We start from the raw sequence: 20,875 nt of genomic DNA on the forward strand, positions 1-20,875 counted from the left end.
ATATTTTTTCGGCGGCCTCGATTATCGAGGTCGTCAATATGATTTTCCAAGGTCCGGACTCGCTGCTCGAGAGTCCGGACCTGATCCACGGTCGATTGAGCGGTTGTCTCCGAGGTCGCGGCCTTTAGCTCCGCCCCTCCGACTCGGCGTTGAATTTCTTCAATTTCACGGTCGTGCTTCTGCAGCGCGGCCGAGAGCGACTCCCAACGATTTCTGGATTCGACGATAAAAGCATCGATCTTCGAGTCAAGCTTGGAAAGCATTTCTGCAAGACTTGCTACTGTAGGTAAGTCCCCCGGGGCGGCTGTGGACGCCTCTGCTGCAGCTGGAGAGTGTGGGGGAGGGATTCCTGCTTGCTGAGAGCTGCGGGCTCCCTTCCCTTTAGTCATTTTAACTTAGGATTAAGTTGTTTAAGTGTAATATTACACAACTAATTGAGTTACTAAACTATTATAAATGATTTATAAATGATTTGGTGAGCTTGGTAGGGGGTAGGTGACCCACTGTGCCCAAGTCTTGGGAGGAGCACTATAGACTCAGTCTTACTGGGTCGCCGCCATCTTGGATCCCCCAGTCCAGTGTTTTTAAATGTGTCAAACATTCTGTATATCTGCATTACATAAATATCTGCACTAAATATTGCAACCTGCCCAATGTCTGACTTGCGCTTAACAAAGTCAGTGGAGGTGACATGGCAAAGGCTTCCCTTCCTCAACACAATAACAAACACATAGCTTCACGGACACAGTCAGTGTTTAACGCACTCATTAGTGTATGAAGAGCAATTCATCAGGCACACTCACCTTGTGATTATGGTAACTGCCACGACTGTTGTGTAAACTTGCCAGTAGCCCCTTGGTTTGCTGTTGAACAGTGGATGGAGTTGGCATCGATAGCAAAGTAGTAGCCAGCTCCAAAGCTGTCTGCTTGTTTTTTTCCTGGGAGAGAACAGACAGCCATTATAAACATACTCTCTCCTCTTTTCTAAAATGTATTTTTGTGTAATTTCAGATTGGACATCCATTATCCTAATCCCATGACCAGTTGTCCAGCCATCCTCAAATGGAATATTTGGAAATGAGAAATCAAAAAGAATTTCTAACAAATAAAAAGACCTTTCCCACTAAATTAGTGAACAAAAAGTGAAAAGTCTGCTCCTCTCCCCATCTTACAAGACGACAAATATGCTTACCTTCTCTGTTGAAGATCCAACGGCAAAGCAGCTTTCTAGCACTTCCATTGAGCTCACCACCAGTCTACAGAGAAAGGAAAGTAGTGCTTTCAGATTGATGAACTCCTCAGGGTGAGGTTGAGGGGTGGTGGGTTGTAGAGGAGGTGGGGGGAGGAGGAGGAGGAGAATTGCTTACTATTAAATAGTATGTAAAAGAACTTTTTGATACAATCTAAAGGAACATACAGTATCTTTAGGTTTATTCAATTATTTGATTGCTGTAACAAAGTAGAAATAACAAAACAGAAATAAGAATGTCACCAATGACACTAAAATTTATAATGAGGTTTAACAATTCCCTCCAAGTCTGAAACAGTCCAAGTGCTTCTAATAATTAAGAGCTTGTGGACCAGTTCTGAACACTGTAGCCACTTCAGTTTTATATTTGAATCTAAGTTCAAGTCCACCTCAACAACAAAAAAGCAGCCTTGCAGTGAAGCCTATATCCCAAGAACGAGCTCGATTTCAATCAAGGATCACAGATGTGGACTTGGAACATTAATAGCAAAATTAGTACAGTTCAGAGAGAGCATTTCAAAAACGAAGGAAAATGATTATAATAACATGATACAATTAAAGTTTATAAGAATAATTATAAGCTTCAGACAATGGCTTTCAATGCAGAAACAAAATTGCAAGTGACAAACATGTTTGAAAGAGATTTTAGTGATTTGAAACAATTCTGAAGAATTCTACAAATTTATAAACCTAAACCCAGCAGACACCACATTAGGACATAGATGCACTAAGTAAAATGCAAAAATAATTCTAACTTTACATCTGAAAGATCAACTCCAATCACTCGCCTCGTTGTTGTATCGCTCAATTCTTTCAACAGCATTTGATTTTCTCTACCATGCAGAAAACATTTTCCATTCTATGTGCCAATTGTTTCAGTTCTAATCACAATTTTGAAAAATTCTATCAGCTTTTTTATTCATCGGCATGACCCCTGAAAGGCGAGTAACAATCAGATAAACCATGTGGTACAGATTGAATCTAACTGAAAACATATACACGAACAGAACACCACCCCTTTACTCCCGCAACTTTATTTGCCATCTTTACAGTAATTATACTGCCAGTTTCATGGATATAGCCATTATACATGGATCATCGCCCTACTCCACTCTTTTTTTTAAAAAGAACATAGTCCCTTTTTTTGGATCTTTGTTCTTTCACTTAATCTTATCCACAAAGTAACTAATTGCCCATGTTACCAGTTTATTAGCAACAATGCCAACATCATTCTAAATCCAGTTATGTCAGTCTCACCAAGGACATTCTCCTTATGCTTTTTCTTATTCTGGCATTGTCTGCAAAATTGTGATAATTTTACTCAAACATTTGTCCAAGTTATTAAAGCTTTAAATCATTAAGACCTTTTTCTGTACTCCTTCAATTCTGGGATCTTGTACACATCTGATTTTAATTATCCACCACTGTTGAACTATGTCTTTGGCATGCAAGGTCCTATGCTGCAAAATTCTTTCAATTAGCCTTTCTATTGACACTTTCCAAAACTTACCGCTTAATTAACTATTGGTCATCAACCTTAAAATTATCTTATGTGACTTAGCATGAAATTTTGTTCGATTTTGGGTGTTTCATTACTTTAAAAAGGAGGTACATAAACATAATTATTGCTGAAAGTGGTTGTTTTTGTTGAATGCTCAACCACTCAATTTAGTCTGAAGTTACTTGTCAACATACCACCACCAGCAATAAAACAACCAAACTACTAATATCTTCAAAAATTGCATACACATAATCAACTGATAGTGTCACTGAATTCGACCAGACAATAAGACACAATTATTCACATGCACAATGATGAAACATTCGAAGTACAAATGCGTGACATAACTGAAGACAATTTCATTGATTTAAACAGGTGTCCTGAATTCAGAGTTACTTTTTGGAAATCGTGACAGGTTCAAATGACTATAATTTGTATGGTTACTGCTGTTTAAACAGTGAGATGCCACAAACAAAGACACAAATGCAAAAGAGAACAGGATAAAGAGAAAGGAGGGATACTAACCGGTCTAAGGAGCTTAGGGATTCAGTTTCACAACTTTCAGGAACAACAGAAAAGAAAACCACGTGAGAACTTTAAATAAAATAAACACAATCCTTTTACTTTTTTTGAAAAAGAAACTGAAAGAGAAGATGAGCAGCCAAGCATGCAAAACCTGCACACAGAGGATGGGATGGAGTCATGCAATGCAATTGCTCTGAAATACTTGGCCATCTGCACAAAGCAGTGTTCTCACCTAGGAAGGATGGCATGCCTATTAGAGACAGGTACTTTGCAATTCTCAGCTCTTACATTGACATGATTCCATTCAGTGCACTGCTTGTCACTGTAGAAACGGACTCTAAGTACAAAAACATATTTGCACTTCTCAAGGTATACAAATTCATGGGGGAGACCTGGTGGTGATTTCCCCAATAGAAAAGCTACAGGGGGTTTTAAAAAGTGCAGTTGGGTTTCCAATTCGAGCAGGCAGGGTTGATACATAGCTTTGTGCGTCAACTCAGAAAAGACCTATAACATTCACAACAATTGCAGCAACACTACACAGGCTCAAAACACTAGGAAATATAACCATTTAAGTTCACGAGTGCTACTGGCAACTGCAGCTCTCAGATTACACTCACTTCCTTCTTCTCTTACCGTAGTCTCTATATTTAAAGATCTCACTGATGGTCAGTTCACGAAACCCTAACTGCCTAATCTACACTCAAGTGCAAATAAACACAAAATATCAAATTCAGAACTTGCTAGTCTGAGGCTTATATTCTAAAATTGTTTTCAGATATTAAGTTGGTAATAGTTTTCTTTAAACATCTAGAAATTACAGTGAACTATTAAAGCTTTGACAAGGAGCCATCAATTCTATAAGTTAAATTAAAAACAAAAGACACCATTTGTGTCATTCTTAGGATCTTAGGAGAAAGAAGATCTCCTTTTCTTTCTTTGGTTCAGGCCAACAATGTCCCATTTCTATGGTGCCTTCAACAGTGAAACACATTGTATGCCTCTGAGAAATGAAAAAAAAACAAATTCAAATTTTATCTCTAACCCAAGGATGACATACTAAGAGATGAAAAAGAGGAATTTTCAGGGAAGACATCAAAGGCGAAGAGACAGAAGGGTTTAGAGATGCAATTCCATGGCATTAAGCTGAAGTGTCTGAATGCATATTTGTCGAAGTTAAACAAAACAGGTATGATGGGCAGATACACAAGAAGCCCCAACTAAAGGAAGTTCTGAGGTAGTACAGGTAAGATTTGCAAAAGACTACAGGGATAGAAAAGGTAAAAGACAGGTAGTGATTTAAATTGACTGCAGCTGGGAATTAAGTTTAAGGCATTATCATGCAATTGGTAAGGAGGACTCAGTGGAAAGTATGATACAGGCAATAGTTTTGGAGGAGGTTAAGTATATTGAGTGTGATGAACGAGAGGTTGGGAAAGACTGGATTGATTCAAAGAAACGAAGAGTTTCAGAGAAACATGAGTTAAGTTGGGTGCAGATGAAGTTATGTTGCAGAGGTGCTTTTTGTGAAGGGGACTGAAAGTTCAACTTAGCAGTTAACAAACTGCCAAAAGGTGCAAAGAGTCCAGTTCAACCAGACATTGCGGTGGAGAAAGGAGACAGATTCAAATGTAAAAAACATGGAATTTATGGTGACATTACCAAATCAGAATTTGAATTATTAGTGCTTAATTGAAGGAAACTGTAACAGACTGGATATCAGTCAAGCAGTCTGTTAACAGTGCAGGATCAAAGATGCCTTTGTTAGAGAGTATTTAGCTATGATTGAATAGGCAAAAGTTGAACCATGACAGGTTGGGGCATAGGTGTGGTACAAGGACAATGGAGGAAAGCTTTAAAAGGAGACTTGCTAGCAGTTACACATATAGACAGATTAATGAGAGAAAATAGATCATAATCTCAGTCATACAGAATGTCATTTGAGACTTTTATTTGGTCTATTCTGATGCTGTGAAATACAACTTGAGAGAGATTCAAAACGCAATTGCAGGAAAGTTAGCACAAACTTTGGAGGCAACAATAAGAACCGAATGGGATGTCTAAAACCGGGCAGTAGTTTGCAAGGTCAAAGATGCAGGAGATGATAGCTTGGGAAAGAAACAGCACCGAACAAACGGAATAACTTACAATGGTGGAAGCTGGAGATGAGATTCATGGATGAGCTGGGTTTGGTGAGGACTAGAGAAAGTGAGGACTGCAGATGCTGGAGATCAGAGTCAAACAGTGTGATGCTGGAAAAGAACAGCCAGTCAGGCAGTATCTGAGGAGCAGGAGAATCGATGTTTCAAGCATAAGCCCTTTCTGATAAAAGGCTTATGTTTGAAATGTTCATTCTCCTGCTCCTCAGATGCTGCCTGACCGCCTGTGCTTTTACAGCACTATACTCTTCGACTGGTGGGGACAGGTCAATGAGAAACCAGAGAAAGATGCTCTTTCCAAGGCTAGTTGGGAGCTGTTTATGGAGGTGAACGTGGAGATGATGGAGGTGAAAAGGAATAGGTGCAAGGGACTGAAGGTATAGAAACAAAGAAAATAGGAGGTATGAATCATTTGGCTGCTCACGATTGCTCTGCCATTCACTATGATAACAGCTGATCACCAACTCAGCAAACAGTTGCTGCAATCTGCCCATACTCTTGGATTCCTTTACCCCTAAGAGCTATATTTAATTTCCTGTTGAAAACATTAAATGCTTTGCTGTCAAATGCTTTCTGTGATAGAGAATTCAGTTGGCTCACCACTCTCTGGGTGAAGAAATTTATTTTCCTCAGTCATAAATTGCCTACCCCATATCCTAAAACAACTGCCCCTGGTTCTGGGCTCCTTGGTAATTGGGAACATGCTTCCTGCTAGCCTGTCTCCTGTTAGAATTTTATAGGTTTTTTTAATGTCATAAGCCCCTCAATTGCATCTAAGTTTGCTCACTGAGCTGGAAGGTTCGTTTTCAGACGTTTCATCATCATACTAGGAATTAGTGAGCCTCCGGTGAAGCGCTGGTGTTACGACCCGCTTTCTATTTATGTATTTAGGTTTCTTTCGGTTGGTGATGTCATTTCCCGTTCTTTTTCTCAGAGAGTGATAAATGAGGTCCAAGTCAATGTGTTTGTTGAGAGCGCTCCGGTTGGAATGCCATGCTTCCACGAATTCTTGTGCATGTCTATTTGGCTGGTCCTACGATGAATGTGTTGTCCCAGTCAAAGTGGTGTCCTTCCTCATCTGTATTTAAGGATACTAGCGATAGTTGGTCATGTCTTTTTGTGGCTAGTGGCTGGTGGCAAGTTTTCTGCCTGTATGTCCATTGTAGTGTTTGCTACAGTCCTTGCAAGGTATTTTGTAAATAACATTAGTTTTGCTTGTTGTCTGTATAGGGTCTTTTAAGTTCACTAGCTGCTGTGTTGGTAGGTTTGTGGGCTACAATGACGCCAAGAGATCAGAGTAGTCTGACAGTCATTTCTGAGATGTCTTTGATGTAGGGGAGAGTGACTAGGGTTTCTGGACAAGTTTTGCCTGCTTGTTTGGGTCTGTTGCTGAGAAATTGGTGGACTGTGTTCATTGGGTACCCATTCTTTCTGAATACGCTGTATGGGCGATTTTCTCTGCTCTTCATACATCATCTTCAAACATATAGACAAAACGCGACCAGAAATCCTAGCCACTCTCCCCTACATCTAAGACATCTCAGAAATGACTGCCAGACTACTCTGACCCCTTGGAATCATGGTAGCCCACAAACCCACTAACACACTAAAACAGCAGCTAATGAACTTGAAAGACCCTACACAGACAACAAGTAAAACAAACGTCATTTACAAACTAACTTGCAAGGACTGTAACAAACACTACATTGGACAAATAGGCAGAAAACTAGCCACCAGGTTACATGAACATCAGCTAGCCACAAAAAGACACGACCAACTATCACTAGTATCCTTAAATACAGATGAGGAAGGACATCACTTCGACTGGGACAACACATCAATCCTAGGTCAAGCCAAACAGAGATACGTATGAGAATTCCAAGAAGCATGGCATTCCATACGGACCTCTATCAACAATCACATTGACTTGGACCCCATTTACCATCCTCTGAGAAAAAAAAACATGACAACACCAATCCAAGGAAACAAACACAAATAGAAAGCAGGTCAGAACAGCAGGGTTTCACCAGAGGCTCACTGATGATGTTACTTAGTATGGTGACAAAACGTCTCTAAAAGGACCTTCCAGCTCAGCGAGCAAATTTACATCCAGAATCCCAATTTGAGGTACAAATCTCAAAACTCGCTAACACCCTCATTATTCTAAACTCCATTAAATATCGTCCTGACTGATCCAGTCTCTCTTCATATGGTCAGCTCTGCCATCCCAGGAATTAGTTTGATAAATCTTCATTCCACTCACTTCATTCTTAGCCATCCTTCCTTGGATAAGGAGATCAAAACTGCACACTAAGACCCCATACAATTGCAGCAAGGAATCCATACCACTGTACACAAATCCACTTGCTATTAAGGCCAATGTACCAATTGTCTTCTTCACCACATGGTGCTCTCCATTAGTTTAAGCAACAACCAGGTCATATTGCATCTCATCTTTTCCCAATCTATCACGATTCAGATAATAATCTGCCTTCCAGCTTTCGCTAACAACGTGAACAACCTCATATATCCACATTATACTTTATCTGTCATGCATTTACGCACACGGAGTCATAGAGCACAGAAACAGACCCTTCAGTCCAACTTATCCATGCCAACCAGACACCCCAATCTGACCTAGTCACATTTTCCAGCATTTGGCCCATATCCTCTAAACCCTTCATGTTCATATACCCATCCAGATGCCTTTTAAATGTTGTAATTGTACCCACCTCCACCACTTCATCTAGCAGATCATTAATACACCACCCTCTGAAAAAGTTACCCCTCAGGGCCTTTTTACATCTTTCCCCTCTCATCTATGCCCTCAACTTTTGGACTCCCCCACCCTTGGCTAGTCACCTTATCTATGTCCCTCATGATTTTAGAAACCTCTATAATATCACTCCTCAGCCTATGATGCTCCAAGGGAAAAAGCCCCAGCCTGCTCAATCTCTCCTCTAGTCTTGCCAATATCCTTGTAACCTTTTCTACACCCTCTCAAGTTTTACATTCTTCCTATACTGGAGACACCATAATTGTATGCACTATTCCTAAAGTGGCCTCACCACTGTACAGCCACCATGTCCCAACTCCTATACTCAATGTTCTGGCCAATGAAGGCAAGCGTACCAAACACCATCTTTACCACTGTCTACCTGTTTCAAGTTTCAAGGGACTGTGAATTTGCACCCAGAGGTCTCTTTGTTCGGCAATACTTGGCTATTCCTTGGGCCCACCGGCCCTTTTGATCAAGGTTCCATTGTACTCTGAGATAATCATCTTTGCTGTCCATTACACCACCAGTTTTGGTGTCATCTGCAAACTAACTAACTCTTGCCTCCTATATTCACATCAAATTCATTGATATAAATTATGAAAAGCAGTGGACCCAGCACCAATCCTATGGTACACCACTGTTCACAGGCCTCCAATCCAAAAAACAACCCTCTATCACCACCCTGTTTCCTACCTTCAAGTAATTTTATATCTGGTTGGCTGCTCCCACTGGATCCCATGTGATCTAACCTTACTAACCAATCTAACATGTGGAGTCTTGTTGAATGCTTTTCTGAAGTCCAAGATAACATATACCACTCTGTCTTCATCATCTTCTTTGTCACCTCTTCAAAAAAAATTTCTACTGCCTTTATACTCTTCTACAGATTTATTCAATCTCTGTTGTCTATACCTGACATATGCTTCCTTCTTATTCTTGACCAAAACCTCAATGTCTCTAGACATCCAACATTCCCTACACCTACCAGCCTTGCCCTTCACCCTAATAGGAATATACAGTCTCGGGACTCCAGTTATCTAATTTCTGAAGGCTCCCCATTTTCCAGCTGTCCTTTTACCTGCAAACATCTGCCCCCAATCAAGTTGTGAAAGTTCTTGCCTCATACAGTCAAAATTGGACTTCCTCCAATTTCGAACTTCAACTTTTAGATCCTGTCTATCCTTTTCCATCACCATTTAAAAACTAATAGAATGTGGTCACTGGTGCCAAAGTGCTCCCCCACTGACACTTCACCTACCCTGCTTTACTTCACAGGATTAGGTCAAGTTTTACATCTTCTCCAGTAGGTACATCCACATGCTGATTGGTGCAGAGAAAGCATCAGAGGATCAGAACAGCAAAGCATGGTGAGATTTGGTAATGAAGGCCACATTCCTAAAATGGCTGTTTTGATGCAATGATGGTGCCAACTATAATCAGCCGCAGAGGCTTTGGTAAAGAGCAAGATGGTGCCACTAATAACTCAAATTTAAATCCAAACAAAATACCAATGAACACATTCAGAATAAATCTCTAATTACAGTAAGCAGTTATCTTTTGACCAGAGTTCAAAGGGGTGAAAAAGATAGAAAATCATTGGTAGGTCACTGGCCTGTCAAGCTGTTCTGCTATTCAAACAGGTTATGGTTGATCCTCTACTTCAACATCATTTCCCCCCTTCATATTTCTAATGTCATGAACCATAAATATATTGATTTCTGTGTTTAATACGTTCAACAAATGGTCTTCCGAACCCCTAGGGGCAGGGGACACTGAAGATTCATCACCCTCAGTGAAGAAATTCCTCCTCATCTCAGTGCTAAATAGCCTGCCCTTATTCTGGCATTACATCCCCAGCATCTGCACTCACCAGCTAGGGAGAGCATGCTACGCCTATCTATCAGTCTTGCCCTGTAAGAACTTCATAAGTTTCAAAGAGATCACCTCATTCCTTGAAACTCTACAGGCCAGGTTTCTTCAAATAAGACATGTTCACTACCCCAGGGTGAGCCTTCATTGTAATCCCTCTAAAAGGAAATAAAGCTCTCCTTAGGTAAGGAGGTTAAAACCATATTCAATACTCCAGATGCAGCCTCACCAAGGCACTAATCAATTCCAGCATGACATCTTTATTTCTATACCACAATCATATTGTGATAAAATTCTATTTGCCTACTTCGTTATTTGCTGCACTTGCATGCTAGTTTTGAGCGACTCATGAAAAAGGTTATCAAGTTCCTAACTTCTCATTATTTAAGTAATACTGTACTTCTGTTTTATTCTACCAAAGTGGATAACCTCACATTTATTCACATCATATTTCATCGGCCATGATTGCCTATTTACTTATCCTTTCTAAATCTGCTTACATCTGTCCCATCTAGTTTCTTGCCAACAGCAAATTTGGCCCCCAATCCCAAAGCATTTATACAGACTGAGAACAAGATTGTAGTCACAGCATGGATTCTTGCAGCACACCAGTAATAACAACCTGCCACCCTGAGAATGACCCCATTCTTCTTACATTTTCTTTCTGCAAAGTAATCCTGCCCTACGCTGAGTAACAATTTTGGAACTCCCTCCTTAGTGGCATTCTGGGTCAACCCCACAGTACGTGGACTGCAGCAGTTCAAGGCAACTTACCACCGCCTTCTCAAGGGCAAATAGGGCTGAGCAGAAAAAAAACACATTCTAACCAGCCAGCAACACCCATGTACCACAAATGAATTTTAAAAAAAATGGAATTTTCAATCCATACTACCTCCAATCCCATGTGCTCTAATTTTATCTAGTAACTCTCTATATGAAAAATAATTATCAACTTGAAGGAACAAATACAAAGGTGGGATAACAGGAAGGGAAGAAACAGGACAGACATGGCTGGAAGTGATCAAGAGAATGAAAGAGAGAACAATGCAACACGAGTGACAGACTCTGACCCAGAACAACTGTCAAAATATACACAAAGGAATGGACAGAGGGGATTCAAGTGAAACATATATATCAGAGATTAGGACTAAAATGTTCAGTATTGTCAACAGGACAGAGGAAAATAATTTGAAAGTTGGTGAATGAAATTACTATTTTTGGGTGTCTTATTACCTCCCAATTTAAGTATTTTAGGAACACTAAAAACACATGAACTCACTTAAGAATATAGGAACTGCAAGCTCAGGACAGTCTGAGATCATGCTGTAATGAAAAGCTTTCACATATCAGCCACACACATGGATCAGCGAGAAAAAAACTAATACCCAGACTTTGGTTACAGAACAAATGTTGCAAGAGAAACAAAATCACGCCTCATGTAATTTGCTTTGTATTGTCAATCAAATTTTCTCCAATTGTAATTGAAAAGGTAAAATATGTATTTTGACATCTATTATTCAGTGGAATCTAATTTACAATGTCGTCAATTTTATGCACACCATTCTTCATTTGTTCCTCACCAACTCAGAGCAGGAAGTTACTAAGCAGTTCACATAATTTCAAGCAGTTGCAGCCTTATGCTTACCTCTCCAGGACAGAACCGCCAGTGGAGGATGGAGTAGTTGAGTCCACCTCCCCTGTGCTGTTATTCTGGCTGACACTTGGAACAGCAACATTATTTACAGAGGCTGATGGGAAATCCTCTGGAGGTTCATCAGGCCAGCCAAACTGCTCTTTTGTTTTTCCATAGATTTTTATTGAATCTACCATTGTAACCCCAGCAGGATCAACTGATGCACCAACTGCAACGTCCAAGGAAACAAAAAACACAACTTCAAAAACTTGAATAGAACAAATCTATACACCGACAGGTAGGAAATGAAGATGGCTTGGTTTTCAACCTCTACAGTGCTGGGGGCTAGGAGAACAGTAATGTATTTACTCCAAAAAGCAGAAACATCTAGTATTTGTTATGGATTTAATCTCATCAGATATTACCAAGAAAACTAGGACAAGTGAGTTAACCAAGCTTATACCAGCTACAGAGAGCTCCTGTGGGGCAATGGTAGTGTCCCTACCTTTGGACCTGGCTGGCCAGGTTCAAGTCCAACCTGCTCCAGAGGTTTATCATATTATCCAAATGGGTAATTTAAAAAACATCCAAGACTGCTACAGCATTACAAAATTACAAAAGAAAATCAACACCACTGGACTATGTGGATAAGGCACTGTTGATCAGTGCAGATGGAAAGCTATGGATCCTGTACTTCATTAACATGTTTTATCAACTTAGATTGTAGCGTTTCACGACAGGTTATAGTTACCAAAAATGGTTAGCTTTTTATCAGCCTGAAGTGCTTCTTCACGCGTAAATGGATAGTCAAACCAACGAGCTCTTGTCAAGTTCAATTGCATTGTGCGACCAAAAATTTCAATATAGGATGGTGCTCTCTCAATGGCCTGTGTCCCAACTTGGATCCGCATCCCTGTCATAACCATGGTGGCGTTGTTGTTGACACCATCCACTGTAAATCCACCTGGCTATAAAACAACAGGAATAAAATCTGAATACCAATCAAACAGATCTAATGGAGCGTAAATCTGTTTTACTACTGCCCAGTTACTGACTTTCATCTGGTCCACCAGTGAAGACTGACATCTGACAGCGTAGATATGCAGGAATGTCTTTAAACAGGACATAATTTACCTCAACCCAGATTGAGCACATTTAAATTAATTCCAATTAACTAAATTAGAATCTTGTTACAGCAACATGGTGGTATAAGCTGGAACATGGTTCATTTTGAACAACACAATTTATTATGTTTTGGGGTGCACTGCCTAAAAGGAAATTGAAAGCAGATTCAGTAAATTCCAGTAGGAAATTGATATGCTTGAAAAGGAGAAAATTACAGTATTATGGGGAACGAGAAGGGGAGTGTAACTAATTAGATAGCTCCTCGTCATGAGCAGCCTGGGCCCTACTTCTGCACTATGTCATTCAAATATTTACTATTTACAAGCTTTTACAACATATTAAAAGTTTGGTAGTATGTCAACAAACAGATCAAAAATGTGCAAAGCCATTTTGAAAGGAATTGGTGCTAATCGCCAAAGAGTCAGTGAATGACACCGAATGGTTTGCAGATGACACCAAAATTAGTGGTGCAGTGGACAGTGCAAGTGTTTATCTCAGAGTACAATAGGACCTTGATTAGATGGGCCAATGGACTGAGGAGTGACAGATTGAGTTTAAATTTAGATAAGTACGAGGTGTTGCATTTTGGTAAGCTAAATTAGGGCAGTACTGAGACAGTTAATGGTAATGCCATGAGACGAGTCGCTGAACAAAAAGACCTAAGGGTGCAGATACAGAATTCCTTGAAAGTGGAGTTGCAGGTAGACAGGGTGGTGAAGGCAGCATTTGGCACGTTTGCCTTCATTGGGCAGTGCATTGAGTGTAGGAGTTCAGATATCATATTGTAGAGGACATTGGTCAGGCCACTTCTAGAATATTGCATTCACTTCTGGTCTCCCTGTTACAGGAAGGATGTTGTCCAACTTGAAAGGGCTCAGATAGGATATGCAAGGATGTTGCCAGGATTGGAGGGTTTGAGCTGTACGGAGAGGCTGAATAAACTGAGGTTATTTTCCCTGGAGCTTCAAAAAGTTGATAGGTGACATTATAGAGGTTTATAAATTCATGAAGGGCATGGATAAGGTGAATAGACAAGGCATTTTTCCCAGGGTAGGGAAGTCCAAGAATAGAGGGCATAGGCTGAAGATGACAGGAGAAAGATTAAAAGGGACCTGAGCAGCAACTTCTTCACATAGGGCTAGTGCTTGTATGGAATGAGGTGCCAGCGGAGTTGGTAGAGGCTGGTACAATTACAGCATTTAAAAGGCATGTGGGTGGGTATATGAATAGGAAGAGTTCAGAGGGATATGGACCAAATGCTGGCAAAATAGGACTAGATTAATTTAGGATATCTGGTCAGCATGGACGAGTAGGATCAAAGATGTACAACTCTATGACTCATACCTTTGTGCTGGCGACATACATGCCCGTGGAGTTCAGCCGATGTTTGATTTGTTGCATGTTGTACACCTGTAGTAAGTCATTTCCTCCAAACTCAACATCAGTCAGCTGCTGGTTGTGTTCAAAGAAATCAATTGGAAATGTGACTTGGCTGGTGGTGCGAGTTGCTATAGAAGAAAATTGTCAATGGTTATTCAAGATGTTACTGAAGACACATTGTATAGTGGTATGAAGATATTCTACACAAAAAAAATTTCTCTTTCAAACACGCCTGATATGCAGAATTTGAATTACCAAGTGCAGGTTTTGCACAGGGGTATTCAGCTCAATGGTTATCTGGCACTGCAAATCATTAGAGGACTTTCACTTGTTTAGATTCTGACAAGATAATTGAACACTAAAATTCCAAACGTAATGCAAACACATTTCAGGATAAATAAATAAATAATTTTCTTGTTATAACTAAAATGAAATGGGAGCGGTGGTCTGATCATGCTTAACAAAGGAAATTAGGGATATTTATGGGTGGCACGGTGGCACAGTGGTTAGCCTGCTGCCTCTCAGTGCCAGAGATCAGAGTTCAATTCCCACCTCAGGCGACTGACTGTGTGGAGTTTGCACATTCTCCCAGTGTCTGCGTGGGTTTCCCCCAGGTGCTCCGGTTTCCTCCCACAATCCAAAAATGTGCAGGTTAGGTGAATTGGCCATGCTAAATTGCCCGTAGTGTTAGGTGAAGTGGTAAATGTAGGGGAATGGGTCTGGGTGGGTTCTGCTTCGGCGGGTCGGTGCAGACTTGTTGGGCCGAAGGGCCTGTTTCCACACTGTAAGTAATCTAAATTATTAGATCTAAGGAAGGGGTATGCAAATTGGTCAATAATAGCAGCATACTTGAAGATTGCCAATTTTTAAGACTTCAGCAGGAGGGCAAATGGTTTGGAGTAGACTATAGGTGCAAACTTGCAGGAAGCATACAAACTGGTTGTTAAAGCTTCTACAGTATATCAAGGGAAAATGATTAGTGAAGACAAATGTGGGTCACAAAGTCAGAAACAGAGGAAATTATGAGAAACAAAGAGATGGAAGACCAACTAAAAACAATTTGGTTCTGACTTCACAAAGAAACAACATTCCAATAATGTTAGGAAACTCAGGGTCTGGTAAGATGGAGGAACTGAATGAAATATGTAACATCAAGAAAATGGTGCTGGGAAAGTGATGGGATAAAAGTCCGATAAATCCCCAGGGCCTGAAAATCTGCCTGAAAAACAGTGATAGGATTGGACAGAATCAGAATGGATTTACAAAAGAGAAATCATGCTTGATTAATCTATTATAATTTTCCAAAGATGCAATAAGTAGTATCAATAAGGGAGGAGTGAGTGGGTGTGGTTTAATGTGGACTTTCAGAAGGCCTTTGATTAGGTCACACATGAGAAATTAGCATGTAAAATTAAAGCGCATGTGATTGGGAATAAAGAACTGACCAGAAGAGAGAACTGGTTAGCAGACAGGGAACAAAGTGTAAGAATAAATGGGTCTTTTCCAAGTGGCACAAGTGGAACATCGCAGGGGTCAGTGTTTGGAATCCAGTAGTTCACAATGTCCATTAATGATTTAGATGAGGGAACAAAGTATCATGTCTTCAAGCCTGCAGACAACACCAAGCTGAGTGGGAGGGTGAATCCTGAGATGAATGCAGAGATGCTTCAATATGATGTGGACAGATTGTGGGAGTGGGCTAATGGAAGGCAGACGAAGTGTAATGTGAGGTTGTCCACTTTGATTCCAAAAATAGGAAGCCAGATTATCTGAAAGGCAGCATACTGGGAAAGGGGAAGGTGCACCACAAGCTAAGCGCCCTTGTGTGTCAGTCGCTGAAAGTAAGCATACAGGGTCAAATGTGGTGAAGGTAAATATTATGTTGGCCTTCAAAGTGAAAGCATTCGAGTACAGCAGCAGCGATGTCTTGTCACAATTGTATGAGGCATTAGTGAGACCACAAGTACAGCACTGTGTGCAATTTTAGTCTCCCTCTGAGGATGGATGTTCTAGCTACGGAGGGAGTGAGTGCAATAAAGATTAACTGACTGATTCCTGGGATGGCAGAACTGACATATGAAGAAAAGATTGCATCATATAGGACTACATTCACTGGAGTTTAGAAGAACGAATGGAAAATCTCATAGAAACACCTAAACTTCTAACAGGATTAGACAGGCTAATTGCAAGAAGTATGTTCAGGATGATCACGTTAGTTCAGAGCCAGGGGTAATTACTTAAAGAAAAGAAGTCGACCATTTACAACTGGGATGAGAAGAAATTTCAACACCCAGAGACAGCTGAGCTTGCATAATGCTCTGTCACAGAAAGCAATTGTAACCAAAACATTGAATGTTTTGAAGGAATTGGATGTTGTTCTTGGGGCTAAAGGGATTAAAACATATAGGGAGAACGTGGGAACAGGGTACTAAGTTGATGATCAGCCACGATCAAATTGAATGGCAGAACAGGCTTGAAGGACCAAATGGCCTACTCCTACCCCTTGTTTCTATTTAACTGCGAATGATTCATGTTGTCAGCAGTGCTTTAACACACAGCTTGTAGAATAAATCTGTCTGGTCAAAACCAGAACCAATCAGTTGAAAGGGCCCAACTCTAACATTAATCTGACCCTCACCTTCAGTCACTAATTAACATGCTCTCTTTATTCCAAACAGGAAATAACACGGAGATTGAATTTGTACAACTGAGTACCAACTTTTATTACGAGTCCCAATAAAGTGTAATTATGGCCAATCTCAAGAACATAGAGGACTGGAAAGGAAGCAGATCCCAAATCTCAGTGGTTACATCTGGAGCTCAAGTCCCAGCACCACCACGAGTTTGAAATAATCACTCTACTTGCCTTTTTTATTTGAAAAGATACAACGATAACTGGTTGAGAGAATGTGGCAGAGCATAGTGAGTAGAAAGAGTTATAGAAGAGAGAGGCAATAATTAACTCATGGTTAATTCACCACTTTTTGGTTGTGCTTATCTATTTTGCACTGAGCTTGGTAATTTAGCAGTCAACTAGGAGAAAGTGAGGACTGCAGATGCTGGAGATCAGAGTCAAAGAGAGTGATGCTAGAAAAGCACAGCCAGTCAGGCAGCATCCGAGGTGCAGGAGAATCAACATTTCAAGCATAAGATGAAACGTCGATTCTCCTGCTCCTCGGATGCTGCCTGACTGGCTGTGCTTTTCCAGCAACACACTCTTCAAACTTTACACAAGAACAGACTTCAATCCTTGAAGAGCTGCAAGAGGGGTTCGAATGAGGGTACTATCTTCTTCACTTCAAGCAGAAAAACCATGTCACTCAAACACAACTCACATGTATTCTTACTGCTTCTCTCTCTTTTTACCCAAGTACAGTATTGCCCAGAGAATAAAACCTTACTGGCAGCTGCAGCCTTGCGTTTGCGGACTGGTTTCAAGATGCTGATGACGCTGCTGGGTTGCAGTGAAGGCTGTAGCCAATAAGAAGTGTTCTCAACATTTGCCATGTAGATCCGCAGGCTGCCATCCTCACACAGGAGTATCATGGTGGTTCTTTGCTGGTCATTGCTGGCTGTGTGGCGAATTGCAACCATGTCCTGGATCTAAAATACAAGGAGCGGGGCAATGGCACAGCACACAAGAATATGAAATGTCAAAGCAAGCAATGCTCATTTAAATGCCTCCTACTAAGACTATTTACTTGCTAATCTATTTTCATCTTACCAAGTCCCTCTATTGGTGAATTCTGCATGTGTGTAATTGACTGCCCACTCGAAAACAGAATAGTCCTCAAATTTAATCTTCTCCTTTCACAAATTATCCTACTTGGGTTCTTTACATCCATTTAGCAAATTATAAATGGAGATCTTTCCCTACTATACTTTCCAAGGAAATTGAGAGGTTTTCTTAGCGTACTCTCTGAAAATTGTAACCGCTTCAGAACTTTTTTAGTCTCTTTAATCATTTCCAGTGATACACAGATATCCCATGAGTTCTGTCACTAATAATTGGTGGGAAGCATTAGTTCCTTGATTTATGACGATACTCATACACCCAGCAGTTGAGTGATCTGTATAACAATAAAAGATGAACAGCACGTATTCAAAGTATGATTTTAGAAGTGCAAAGTACGTTCACTTAGTATCTGCAAAAATGAGTCTTTTCTTTCAAATGCATTACTTCACATCTTTCGTCTGATGCAACCTATTGTTTGTTTTCTCATCAATAATTTGCAAGTTAGTAACAGAAATCATTTTTAAGGAATTGTCCCAAATAATGAAGAACCATCAGTAAAGTACTAGCGAACTAAGTACTGTAAAAAAGAGAGAGCTGATGAATATAATATCCTATTCATTCTAAATGCAAGTTCTCCATGCAAAATGTGAAACAGGAAACTTGCTTTCTAGTAAGTTGTTAACATTCATTTGGTCACAACCTGCTTCATCAGACGATCCTATCCATCCCAACATTCAACTAAGACCACCAGTGACCTGGATTAGGAATATGGGTTGATTACTCTCTCTCTAATTCACAATTCAGGAAATAAACTATGGTTAAGTGCTGAAAGAATTCTCTTCCAAATAAATCAGTTATTCACTAGAAAAAGTGAACCACCAGGGAAACTCAAAGAACAAATTGACAATTTAGTTGGTAACCCTTCATTGGAGGTTTAAGGGGGATGCAGGAACCATTTCCTTCTCATACTACTTATTATTTTGGTACTTATGATTTTCAATTGATTTAGAATTTAACTTTAGTATTTTTCCAACCATTTAAAGTGACTTCTCTTATTTGACCAGGCTGGTACTTATAAAATAAATAATTAAACCTATTTTTCTTTGCATGTATTTCCAGTATTTTCCGTCTTATATTCTTTTGTAACATCTAAACTTAGAAAATAACACAGGATTGTGGAAAGCAATTCATCATAGATCCATCAGCTCAGCCCAGGATCTACCTTCACAACAGTCTGAACAGTTCAAAACAGCAGTTATAATCAATCAATCAATCAATCAGTCATGTCAATCAATTTGAATCACCAGCTCCAAGTGTCAATAAGGCAACAGATCGAGATTAAAAAAAAAGGGGCACGTGAAGCTAGTAACAAAATCTAATAAATTGCAAACACTGAGTTGCATTGTCAGAACTGGGTGCTCAACTCCACAATTTCATTAATGCACACAAATATTATATGTGGTTTTGTCCCTTTTTCCCAGGTTAGATAGTAAACATCTCCCAGGATCATTTGATTCCAGTGCTGACATGTTTCACAGTGGCAATTTAAAAATAATCTGAACTAAACTGCATGAGACACTTAAGGATTTTGCTGTGGGAAAGTTATGTTAATACATCCAAAAGACAATAATTCAGAGAAAATCTACATGAGCAATACAAATGAAAGGTAAAATTCAATTTTATCCATTTGAGCAACTTATTGCCCAATGTCTGCATTCCATAAGACAATTTCTGACCTTGGCTTTGGCTGGTAGAGTTTTAATCTCCTGGATGAGGAAGGTGTCTGGTTTGACCATGATGACAAGTGGAATTCCAGTGGTTTGCTGGACACAACAGACCAAGCCAGGATGATTCATCACTTCTGACCACTGGCACAGGGCAGGAACAGTTTTCCCACTGCCACCATTTGAACTGCACAGGGGAAAATAATGGAAGACAAGCATGAACAGATGAATCAGACAGACTGAGTTAATGACACAAAGACCTGAGAAACAGACTGACATAAAATAAAGGGAGAATGGGGGAGACAGGGAAAGGAGTGAGAGAAGGGAAAGAGAGACAAAGGTATTGGAAATAATGGGAAAGTGAAAAGGGAGAGAGAATGGGAAACAGCAGAACCAGGGAATAAGGAAAGAGCAATACAACAAATCGACTTCATTTTAACCATCTGACATCCTCAGCTGACTACACTGTTCGAAAAATGTAGACATAGAAATTAATAACCAGTTGCACATGGCTGCAGATATCAAAAGGTGTTGAGATATACCCAACTCTCAATCAAGATCCATTTAAAATTACAAAAGGAGGACAGGACCACTATAATGCGCATAAAGCAGAATCTTTTTTAAGCTTATAGAGAAATGATTGTGGCAAAGGGTTTGTGTGGAAACCTGCTTAAAACAAGACTGACCACGTGGGCGGCACGGTGGCTCAGTGGTTAGTACTACTGCCTCACAGCGCCAGGGACCTGGGTTTGATTCCCGCCTTTCTGTCTGTGTGGCATTTGCATGTTCTCCCTGTGTCTGCATGGGTTTCCTCCAGGTGCTCCAGTTTCCTCCCACAATCCAAAGATGTGCAGGTTAGGTGAATTGGCCATGCTAAGTTGCCCATAGTGTTAGGTGGAGAAAGTGAGGACTGCAGATGCTGGAGATCAGAGCTGAAAATGTGTTGCTGGAAAAGTGCAGGTCAGGCAGCATCCAAGGAACAGGAGAATCGACGTTTCGGGCATAAGCCCTTCTTCAGGAATGAGGAAAGTGTGTCCAGCAGGCTAAGATAAAAGGTAGGGAGGAGGGACTTGGGGGAGGGGCTTTGGAAATGCGATAGGTGGAGGGAGGTCAAGGTGAGGGTGATAGGCTGGAGTGGGGTGGTGCTGGAAAAGCACAGCAGGTCAGGCAGCATCCGAGGAGCAGGAAAAATTGA

At 40.4% G+C, this 20,875-nt stretch overlaps 1 protein-coding gene across 11 annotated transcripts in view; it reads right to left on the reverse strand.

The window, feature by feature from the left end:
* Window positions 1-20,875, reverse strand: part of ubr4 (ubiquitin protein ligase E3 component n-recognin 4) — a 202,386-nt gene that overhangs the window by 99,137 nt on the left and 82,374 nt on the right. For 5 of the 11 annotated variants that reach the window (XM_043675847.1, XM_043675844.1, XM_043675846.1 and 2 more), the window contains exons 45-52: window positions 19,693-19,867; window positions 17,622-17,823; window positions 14,185-14,348; window positions 12,467-12,683; window positions 11,728-11,944; window positions 3,276-3,344; window positions 1,193-1,256; window positions 804-938 (exon numbers count right to left, since the gene is read on the reverse strand). In XM_043675847.1, coding sequence (XP_043531782.1) covers window positions 804-938; window positions 1,193-1,256; window positions 3,276-3,344; window positions 11,728-11,944; window positions 12,467-12,683; window positions 14,185-14,348; window positions 17,622-17,823; window positions 19,693-19,867 — 1,243 coding nt within the window. The remainder of the gene's footprint in view (window positions 1-803; window positions 939-1,192; window positions 1,257-3,275; window positions 3,345-11,727; window positions 11,945-12,466; window positions 12,684-14,184; window positions 14,349-17,621; window positions 17,824-19,692; window positions 19,868-20,875) is intronic. The other 6 variants (XM_043675848.1, XM_043675851.1, XM_043675849.1 and 3 more) reach the window with 2 other exon arrangements.

The sequence above is a fragment of the Chiloscyllium plagiosum genome, chromosome 34 (genome assembly GCF_004010195.1).
Source record: "Chiloscyllium plagiosum isolate BGI_BamShark_2017 chromosome 34, ASM401019v2, whole genome shotgun sequence".
NCBI classification, from domain to species: domain Eukaryota; kingdom Metazoa; phylum Chordata; class Chondrichthyes; order Orectolobiformes; family Hemiscylliidae; genus Chiloscyllium; species Chiloscyllium plagiosum.